This window comes from Wolffia australiana, chromosome 10, assembly GCF_029677425.1.
Source record: "Wolffia australiana isolate 7733 chromosome 10, ASM2967742v1".
In the NCBI taxonomy this organism is placed as follows: Eukaryota; Viridiplantae; Streptophyta; class Magnoliopsida; order Alismatales; family Araceae; genus Wolffia; species Wolffia australiana.
In genome coordinates, this window is record NC_135844.1 from 3065298 (window position 1) to 3076611 (window position 11314).

The 11314-nt window shown below is 37.3% G+C and overlaps 1 protein-coding gene across 2 annotated transcripts; it reads left to right on the forward strand.

The window, feature by feature from the left end:
• The first annotated feature begins 701 nt into the window (after nucleotides 1-701).
• On the forward strand, nucleotides 702-8065 carry LOC144708213 (uncharacterized). Of its 2 annotated transcripts, XM_078581432.1 has the most exons (8): nucleotides 702-2177; nucleotides 2595-2669; nucleotides 3092-3244; nucleotides 4741-4904; nucleotides 4987-5134; nucleotides 5223-5345; nucleotides 6848-6935; nucleotides 7007-8065. In XM_078581432.1, the coding sequence occupies exons 1-8, from the start codon at nucleotides 810-812 to the stop codon at nucleotides 7183-7185; spliced, it is 2298 nt and encodes a 765-aa protein (XP_078437558.1). In that variant the 5' UTR covers nucleotides 702-809; the 3' UTR covers nucleotides 7186-8065. The 2 variants fall into 2 exon arrangements, with proteins under 2 accessions (XP_078437558.1, XP_078437559.1); XM_078581433.1 differs by lacking the exon at nucleotides 6848-6935.
• The last annotated feature ends 3249 nt before the right edge of the window (nucleotides 8066-11314 follow it).

Genomic DNA, 11314 nt, shown 5'->3' on the forward strand with positions numbered 1-11314 from the left:
GAGCTGCACCACCAGATTTCATCGGTTTTAAAGTCCGAATCCGAACGTGTGAATTTCTGTGGACTGTTTTATCCCTCCCTACAAACCCGTCTATCACCCTTTACCCGTCGTCAACCCATCCGTCTCCTCAGTCGTTCTTTTCTTAGTCGTCCATTCCTTAGTCGTCCATTCCGTAGCCGTCCTACGTCAAGAGTCCAGAGCATAACTGGATCAGTCTAAGAGCACGCCCCCCGGGTGATGTCCAGAGCACAACTGGATCAGTCTACGCGCACGCCCCTCAGGTAGAGTCTAGAGCATAAGTGGATCAGTCTACGAGCACGCCCGTCGGGTGGTGTCAAGAGCACAACTGGATCAGTCTACGAGGACGCCCCATGGGTAGAGTCCAGAGCATAAATGGATCAGTCTACGAGCACGCCCCTCGGGTGATGTCTAGAGCACAACTGGATCAGTCTACGAGCACGCCCCTCAGGTAGAGTCTAGAGCATAAGTGGATCAGTATATGAGCACGCCCGTCAGGCGGGTGGTGTCGAGAGCACAACTGGATCAGTCTACGAGCACGACCCTTGGATCAGTCCTACCCGGCATCCTGTTTTTTTCCAGTTGAGGAAAATACCCCAACCTCTTTTCCAGTCATTTCTTAGATATTGGGGGACTAAACTGCAAAACTCATGAGGGCTTAAATGAGTCCGTTGGATAAAACATACGGGGGGGAGAAGAACAGAAGAAAAATTCTTCTTTCTCCGCTGGAAAATTCTCGATCGTCGCTATCGATGCGTTGGTGATCGATCTACGCTCGTCTCCAATCGCGGATGGCGTCTTTCTCTGTAGAATCGACCGATGATCACATCCAATCGTCGTCGATCCATCGCAAGATGAAGTTCCTCTGCAGTTTCGGCGGTAGAATCCTCCCCCGGCCCAGCGATGGCGCGCTGCGCTACGTCGGCGGGCACACCCGCATAATCTCCATCAAAAGAGACGCGTCTTTGCACGAATTGCAGGCGAAGATGTCGGAAGTTAACGGCGGATCTACGATCATCAGGTACCAACTCCCGGATGAAGATCTTGATGCCTTGGTCACTGTTTCTAGCCCTGAAGATCTCGAAAACATGCTGGAGGAGTACGATAAGCTGACGGAGGCGTCTCCTGATGGGTCTGCCAAGCTACGTGTGTTCCTCTTTTGCCCTTCTGAAGTGTATGGAGGAAGCTCGGCGAGCTTCTCCTCTGCTCAAACGTCTGATGACAATCATGGGGAAGTTGAGAGCAACCCTTTTGGACTGGTGTATGATCCAGCTGAAGCATCTGAAGATCGATCTTCGGGGTTCATCACTGTGCCAGTGTCTTATCTGGAATCTACGCCAATTGAATATAATCCCGTTGAATTTCTTGAGCAGCGAGATCGAATCAAGTACCTCAATGACCTCGTTTCAGGTGCGCAGACTGCTCCGATTGATCTGGTTTCTTCGATTCCGTTGAATCCCCTTGTTGGTCCTGAAGATTTAATGCCTATCAATGGGAGCTTGGTTCTGCCTGATGATCAGAGAACTGGGTCAGAGGATTTTCTTGATGTTCTTGTCCCGAATAAGGTGGTGTTCCCTGGACAAACTGAAGTTAATTCTGAGATACAAGATCCGTTATCTTACTTTGATGAAATTATAAGGCAGGAACAGCCTCCTGTGGGTCCTCCCCTGTTTCTGCTGAAGCAAGAAAGTTCATTGTCGCAAGAACAGTCAGGATTTGGAGTTAAGCCACAGTCTAGTGTGGCCACTTCGGTTGATCAGATCATAGAGAAACTATGGTCAAACATGTCGGATGCTTCATCTGTGAGTGATCCATGGAAACCAACGGTCACATCTACTCCCAGCTCCCAAGTTCAGGCTCAGTTAGGTGAATTGGAGATTAAGGAAGCAAAGATTGATAAAGATGATATACTTGGTAGCAGTGCCTTTGATTGTATACATGGAATTGAATCTGGATCTTCTTTGGCAATGGCAGAGAATCGAGGATCAAGTGTTGATTATCGCATCTCTAATGATCATTTTCCAGCCACAATGCCTCCTCTAGGGCACATCCAGAAACCAGGCCCACCATCCTATATTGATGAGAAAACCCTTTCTGCACCAGAAGAAATCATAGTACCCCGGGTCCCATCTTCTCGTGTTCCAGATCAGAAACGGGAGGTGATTCAGTAATAATTTTGTTTCCTTCCATCTATGTATACTTGGGCCTGAAGATTTTTTATATTTTTCCTTCTAAAGTTAATATTTGTTTATACTTTACTTTTTGAATTAGCCTGAAGATAGTTTTTTTTCATCCTTTCGTTTTCTTTAATCATCTTGATATTTGGAAGTACACGAATTGAGAAGATCAATCAAATGAATAGTATTTGCTGTTTTTTGAGCTGTTTCGTTTCAAAATATTCTGTTGAATTGAGAGAAACTTCGTAGCAATCTTCTGCATGAGAACGAGCCGAATAAAGTCAAGACAAAACTTTTATCCCATATTCTCTAGTTCCTGTCCGATTGATGGAACTAAAATATATTAATTCCAAGCTTATCTTTGCGGAGCAGTAATCTGGTTATTCTGCATGGGAACAGGAAGAAAAAATTCTGCACTCCGACAAGCTGAAGCTGGAATCAGGAGTTGTCGATGAGCAGGGTCACCGCTTACAGGTAGTATTCAGAGTCACTGATGAAAATGACACTAAGATAATGACAAGTCATCAGTATCCTGGTCATTTGTCCTTGCTAGGATGACAATGACGATCTAGTGATCACGAACCTACCTAATCCACAGGTAGGATAATGATGACCATTTTGTCTTGTCATCCTCACTTCTCACACTCCCTCCATTAATCTTACTTAGAGGGCGAGTGCCAATGAACAAATAATCATTATCATGCTCGTTCATTTGCGGCAAGAATGAGTGTAAGTGACAAAAGTCGTCATGGTCACTCTAGCTTCAGACGATGACAGTTTTTGACGAACATGACAAAAATGTCATCATTATCAGCTAAAACTACTTGCAGATCCAAAAAGTGATTTAAAAGCCTTTTCTCCAGGTTATATAAATCATTTCCTCTGCCGCTATGCAGGTTATCAAGAACAGTGACCTTGAAGAGCTTAGAGAACTGGGCACAGGTGCTTTTGGAACAGTTTATCATGGAAAATGGCGGGGTACTGACGTGGCCATTAAGAGGATCAATGATCGCTGCTTTACCGGAAAACCCTCTGAACAAGAACGGCTGGTGAGCTATTTATTCCCTTGTGACAAACTTTTCTTTTTATTTTCTCTTCTTTCATTTCTCACTCCATTTAATTCTTATTTAGGAAGATTTTTTGGAAACTTTTATGAGTCTTCCTGTTTCATTTCATTCATTTTTTATTTTTTATTTTAAATTTAAAAATTTTAAGTATTCCCTCTTTTGGAGAGATGATTTTTGGAAATTTTCTTCTTCTTCCAACCTATTGAATTCCCTTTCTTCAAAGGATGAACTTTAGTCATTTCATCTTGCTCACTCTCCCGTTAGCTCCCTTTTTGAGAGTTATAGTTTTGGAAAGAAATGTCTTCTTTTCACCTCACTTAATCCCCTTTTTCAGTGAGGTGTTTTTTGAATACTTTTCCTCTCCTTTCCTCTTGATTTCGTTTTGTTCATAAGGAACTTTTTATTTGGTTGAGGTACTGTTTGGAATTTTTCAGACTCTTTTCACTGGTTTAATTTCTCTTTTTAGGCGAGAAATTTTTTGAAACTTTTCATCTTGCCATTCCATTTACTTACTTTTTTTAGAAAATATTTCTGAAACTTTTCATATTCTTCCCAATCCTTCTAATTCCGTTTTCTATTTACATTTTGGAAATTTTCCTAATTTTCCATTTGTATTTAGTTCCTTTCCCCCAGAAGGCATATTTTAAAACTTTTTAGTATTCTTCCCACTCTTTTCTGCTACCCCTTTCAGAGAAAAAATTGGAACTCTTCATTTTTTCCACACTCCTTTTTCATATTTTTAGCCCTTTTAGAAATTAAGGGAAATTTTTGAAATTTTCATCTTCTTCCTACTGCTCTTCATCTTCTTTTGTAGAGACAGAATTTTTGGAAACGAATGATCATGATGATGATTATTTATTCGCCGTCTCTCATCATCTAAGAGAGGCTAACAAAGGTAAAGAGACGAGGTGATGACAAGACAAATTTGTCATCATCATCCTACATGTTGATGAGGTACAATGTTGATCACTACGTTGGTTGTCCATATTCATCATCGTCATTGACCCCAATTTTCATCCATCTTATTCCCACCCCATTTAATTCCCTTTCGAGAGAGATAATTTCCATAGCTCTTCTTTTTACCACTTGATTTAGTTCCCTTTTTTACATTAAATAAATCGTTTTTCTAGAGAGAAGATTAATAGATCTCGTCATCTTCTTCCCATTGAATTTCATACCCTTTTCTGGATCGGATTTTTTGAAAATTTCATCCTCTCCCTACTTCATTGGAATCCCTTGTATAAAGAGATGATTTCACAAAATCTTCATCCTCATCCCACATCTTTTAAATCCCTTTCTAGAGAGATATATCAAAATTCTGGAACTCATCATCTTCTTCCCATTTGATTTATTTCCATTTTTAGAGATGATTTTCAAATTTTTCATCTTTTCCCCACCCTCTGTAATTCCTTATTAGTGTGGGATGAATCTCAGAAGTTTTCAGCTTGTCCTCACTATATTTAAATCCATTCTTCAAGAGAGATGATTTTTGGAACGAAGCCTGCAAGCTGGCTGACCTGCATCATCCCAACGTGGTGGCTTTTTATGGGGTCGTATTAGATGGACCAGGGGGATCAATGGCCACGGTTACTGAGTTCATGGTCAATGGCTCCCTTTGGCAGGCCCTGAGACAGAACGATAAGTGGGTCTCCATGGTTTTTTAAAAATAAGTTGGTTTTTTTATTTCTTATTCGGGTAATTACCTAACCAGCCTATTATTATAGGAGCCTGGATTACAGAAAGCGCCTGCTCATTGCCATGGACGCGGCCTTTGGGATGGAGTATTTGCATGGGAAGAATATGGTGCACTTTGACCTTAAGACTGATAATTTGTTGGTCAACCTGCGGGACCCAGACCGGCCGATATGCAAGGTGTGAGAGAAACTTTATGAATCTCTCAAGATTCTTGTTTATCTCTCTCTTAAATATTATTTTTTTGTTTGCATGATCATGATGGCAGGTTGGCGACCTTGGCCTGTCAAAAGTGAAGCGCCAGACCCTCATCTCTGGTGGGGTCAGAGGAACTCTCCCTTGGATGGCCCCGGAGCTCCTCAACGGCCGCAGCACCTTGGTCTCTGAGAAGGTGGTCCATAATCATCATCATCGTCATCATCATCATCATCATCATCATCATCATCATCATCATCATCATCATCATCATCATCATCATCATCATCATCATCATCGTCGTCATCATCATCATCATCATCATAATCATCATCGTCATCATCATCATAATCATTATGGCCATTGTCAAATGTTATTCATGTCACCATCATCATAGGTTATCCATCGTTAACATCATGATATATTGTATCATCATCTTTAAAGATTATCCATAACAAAATAATTGCCATTGACTCCTGAATCTTTATCAACACAAATCATCCTTATCATCATGAATTATCCATCCTGGTCCATTATTTCATCATTCAAAGGCTATGCATTATTATCATCATCATAGTCATAGATACCGTAATCTTCATCAATTTGGTCTCCGAGGTGGTCCACCAATATCAACTTCATCCTCATCTTCATCATCATCATCATCATAATCATCATTATAGCCATTGTCTACTGCTTAAACATCTCGCCGTTATCTGGGTTATCCATCAACATCATAATACACAATGTGCCATTGACCATATTTGTCATCCTCATTGACCCCAAATCACCTTCATCCTCACCATCATCATGAATCGTCTATCATCATCCCATATTGTCTGGATTTTCAAAAGCTATCCATAATTATCAGCATCATAATGTTCTGTACCCTAATCTTCATCAACTATCATCATATCATCATTGTTCTCATCATTATTGTTACTGTTACTTTTGCCATAATTGTCAAAGTATATCCTCGTCTTCAACATCATTAGCATCAGAAGTTTTTGTCCATCATCATCATTATCATTGTCAAAGGTTATGTACCATCATCATCAGCATCAGAAGTTTTTGTCCATCATCATTATCATCATTGTCAAAGGTTACGGACCATAACCATCAGGAGAGGTAATCATCGTCATCATCACACGACATCATTATCATAATCAAATCAAATCTTATTAATAATCATCATCACCACGACCAAGGGATATCATCATCTTCTTCATCAAAGGTTCGGCTATTACCATCATCATCATGATGATAATCTATTCATGAACATAGTCACAACAAGCTATCCACCATCATCATCAAAGTTCATCACCGAAAATCATCATTGTCATTCAAGGTAACAGATTAACGCCAAAATCATCATTAATATCGCCATCATCAGTGTCAGTTATCAATCATCAACACCGAATCATCATCATCTATCACAACAAAAACATCAAAGTTCATCACCAAAAATCATCATTATCATTCAAGGTAACAGATTAACACCAAAAATCATGATCAATATCGCCATCATCAGTGTCAGTTGTTATCGATCATCAACACCAAATCATCATCATCTATCACAACAAAAGCAACAACAGAAAGCAACAACATAATCAAAAGTTAACCATCACCAACACCAAATATCTTTCTACAAGGAAAAATATCATCGACATTGTCATCATCATCTAACGAGAGCATGATCAGGTGGATGTCTTCTCATTCGGGATTGTTCTGTGGGAACTCCTCACTGGCGAGGAACCCTACGCAGACTTGCACCACGGCGCCATCATCGGTGCCAATTCTTTTTTACTTTCATCGTCTCTGGCTTTCGTCATCCAACTTTTTTTGTCTCGGTTCTTTCAGGCGGCATCGTCAGTGACACCCTCCGGCCACCCATCCCTGAGCCGTGTGATCCGGAATGGAGGGCTCTGATGGAGGCCTGCTGGTCCACTGATCCCGCTACCCGGCCCACCTTTACAGACATCGCCGCCAAGCTTCGGGCCATGTCCACCACCCCTCGTGGCCCACGTCCTGCCATCTAAAACCCAACACGCTGCATCTCTCTATCTATCTGTCTATCTATATATCTATCTATCTACTTATATATCCATCTATATATCATCTATCTATATATCTATCTATCTACTTATATATCCATCTATATATCATCTATCTATATATCTATCTATCTACTTATATATCCATCTATATATCATCTATCTATATATCTATCTATCTACTTATATATCCATCTATATATCATCTATCTATATATCTATCTATCTACTTATATATCCATCTATATATCATCTATCTATATATCTATCTATCTACTTATATACCCATCTATATATCGATCTATCTATATATCTATCTATCTATTTACATATCCATCTATGTATCCATCTATCTATCTACTTATAAATCCATTTATATATCCATCTATCTATGTATCTCTCTAGATCTCTTTCTTTGTCCATCTATTTTTATTTTTTTTTTTATTTTTGTCCATCTATCCACATCTGTCTCTAAACGTGTCTCTATTTATATCTACATATCTCTATATCTTTGTCTCTTCGTCAAACTCAACCTCTCTCTTCTTTCACTATCTGATTATTTTTGTCTCTCCATTTCAGTCAGTCTCTCCCTATCTCTCTCACCATTTCTATCTCTATCTCTGTCTAAATATCTCTCTGAGTCTCTCTCTCTCCTCCCCTCTATTCTCTGTTCATATCCTACTTTTCTTTCACATCACTCTCTCTGCAAGAAACATTATTTCATGTGCATGGTTTCCACATTACATATTTTTGTATTCCTGCCTTTCAAAACATTTTGGTGTAATTAAATGTGGAGTCCTCAAGGATCAGGAAGTGTATGTCAAAATGAATTTTGTTTGGAGATTTCATGCTATTTCTTTCATCATTTTCTCCTTGTGGGAAGAACATTCTGTTTATTTGCACTGTGGATTGTGTTTAACACTGTAAATGCATTTATAGATCTGCTTTCATCTTTATTTTGTGCAATTAGTTTTTATACTTCTAAACTTCCCTCGTGAGAGGGCAAAGAGTTATTAAGAAAACTTGAGATGCGGGGATTAAACTCCTGGGCGACTAATTGTGAGGTGTTTAGCTTGTTATTTGGCACACTGGTATAAACCCTGAAGAAAACAAAATATCAGAAAAGGAATGAAGTTTGAAATGAATTAAATAGGTTTGATTCTAAGGAGAATTATGCATACCAGCTCCTCTTTTGCTTGAAAAAAGTACAAAAAATCCCAAAAACGACATTAAAAAAGTACATGCGATTCAAGAATCTCTCTTTTTGCTCTTGAATTTTTTTCAGAAAATGATTGCAATTTAAATGCAGAGACAAATTAATATATGGGGATATATGAGTCTCATCTATCCCCCTTGAATAACACTAAAAATCAGAAAATTAGTGGATATAAATGTAGAAAAGAGGTTAAATGCACAAGATTACTTTGAATCATCTGTATTCTCACTCTTGCAAAAAATGCATAAAATTTCACAAAATCAGACAAATAAAATGCAGAAAACATGTGTACTGTACAGAGACTCACGAATCTCCTCTCTTTTTGCACTTGCAAAATACAGAAACCATTTAGAGAGATAATTAGCCAATTTAAAATCCATAAAACACACAATTAATAGGATATGAATCCTCTACCTTCTACCTCTTAGTACTGCATCTCACTCGTCATCTCACTACCATGAATATAAATATTTTATTTTTGTAGATAATGACCATTCTAAACGGGTCTATAACACTCCCAGTTATTTATTTCCTAAAACTATTTAAATATTGTGCAATGAAGCTTAATGGTGTTATCCTTGTTAATTTAAAATTAGACAGCCTGGATTCTATATTTGGTGAATAAATAATCTTGTAAGTTCTTTTTCTTGGCCATTTAATAAAAACTATGAAAATCACAGAATGTTTTAGAAAGTAGTGTAATTAAAACACATAAATCTTGTTATTTATCCACTTTATTTCTCTCAACACATTATTGGCACTAAAAATATGAACTTTTTCATTTTTTTTACCAACAGAGTGTGTTAAAAAAAACATTTTTTTGCGTTTAAATCGATGCCTGTGAAGTCATTCAGTTTATATTTTTACTTTTGGATTGAATCCTGTATAGAGTTGAACAACATGATTATAGGTCTCAAAGTCATATTCTTCATAGTGGGTAGATTTGAAGTCATACTTTTGGATTTAATCCTGCGTAGAGTTGAAGAAAAAATGCAATTATATTTTCTTGCACTATTTCATATAGAGCCTGAAAATTGCAACATTCAAAAAATGGATAGAAAATACCCATATCTCTCTCATAGTAACATCTTCATAGAGCATAAAAATGTATTTATAAGTTTTTTTTGTGTAGTTGGTGAATTACTACCATGTGGAATTAGAGATGGTCCTGATTTTGTTTGTATTACTAGCTTGTCTTGGGATGTCAGGAGAGCATAAAGATGAAAAATATTGATCCAACACTTTTGAGAAAGGACTTTGATGCATGCTCAAGGATGGACACTAACGTGGAAAAGAAAGGAGTGCTAGAGATAGATAGATAGATAGAGAGAGAGAGTCCAAAGCTGTGATTTAATCATAGCCATTTCCCTTTCTCGAACATAAATCTGACAAGCAAGGGCGGAGTCAGAAATTTTCAGCCAAGGGGCCATCTGATCGCATCTGACAGCCCTCAGCAGACATCATGAGGTGGCTCAGACCATCAACTGTGCAGGGAGGCTCCTCCTCAAGTCTTAAAAATTAAGCATTTGCCCTATTGCAAAAATATTCTGAGTGAGAATAAGGAAGGCAGTGGGAGTTGTGACAGCGTGTCCAGCTCAGGAACTCATCGAGGAAGTTACAGAACATCTCATATTCATGATAACATCAAGGAAGGCGAGCACATACACATAGTGAAGCTCATATGCGGTGATTGGCACCTCCACTCTTAGTTCGTCTGAACAGGCATGATTGGGGCAGATTTCATAAACTTGCATGATCATTTTACTTGCTTATCATAGTTATATCTTATATCATCGAATTGCAAAAATAATTGAATTTTTAAAATTGATCAAATACCAATAATTCATCCCAATTTTATCACAATCATAATTTTTTATTTTTTATCAAAAAAATAAAAATCTCCTTAGATACATAATCAATATACATCATATTAAATTAAAATAACATAACTTTAACCCCGTCTGTCTTTTTGACTAATTTTTATTTTTTGGGTTTAGTTTGTCCATAGATTTATCATTTTTTTCTTATCCAGATCTCACGATTTGGATATCAATGTAAGCATTGAATGTTACTGCCCTGAATATAAAATCAGTGAACTTATGTTGAGGTTTGGGTTCAACAATCATTTTTTTGACATCTAACTTCTCATGTGAGTCAATATTTTTTGCATTGGCTTTTTAGAGTCATCACTGAAAATTCAAAACTCTAATTCATGTGAAATTTTTATTTATAGGAATAACCTCTTATCAATATTTCCATCTAGATGACATTCATGTAATTCTGGCACCATTTGTTTTGTCAATACTATTTGTCCAGAATTCATAAATCAGGTTTTGTTTCACATAGTGTTTCCAGATTTGTTTACAGATGATAACTTTCCTTTATCTTTACAGCTTACACAAAATATTAATTTAACCTCAAAATTATATAACCCACTTCTCCCATATTTAGTCAGGTAGGTGAAGGCCAATGTTTTGGGTTGTCCATCGATTTTATTTATATCAAAAATATTATTCAAATATTTATAATATAATGTTTAAAAAGATAAACAATTCTAAATTTTAGTTATCAAATTTGTCAGCTAAAATAACCTATTTGCATGAGTTGATTTGTCTCATTAATTTTTCTAATAAATTATAATCACATGATGCATTTTTTTATTTAATATGAATATTATATTTCTTTTATTGTATTATTATATATTTTACTCTGATATTTTATGTCCTTTAATTAATTGGCTTCAGTTTACTAAGTCAACGTTTTATAAATCATGCATGTGGACTCGAACATACTTATCATTGTACTCGAGTTTAGAGTTTAATGAGTTTGAACTTTTTTATCAACAAAAAATTATTTAAAGATGAGTTCTTGGGGCTTGATCTAGATGAAAACTTGCAT

What these genes read in the sequence shown, in the direction of transcription:
- LOC144708213 (XM_078581432.1), top strand. Translation starts at nt 810, where the DNA reads ATGGCGTCTTTCTCTGTAGAATCGACCGATGATCACATCCAATCGTCG. An exon ending in GCCCTGAGACAGAACGATAA is followed by an intron (nt 4,905 to 4,986) that starts GTGGGTCTCCAT and finishes CTATTATTATAG; the next exon opens with GAGCCTGGATTACAGAAAGC. An exon ending in CAGACCGGCCGATATGCAAG is followed by an intron (nt 5,135 to 5,222) that starts GTGTGAGAGAAA and finishes TCATGATGGCAG; the next exon opens with GTTGGCGACCTTGGCCTGTC.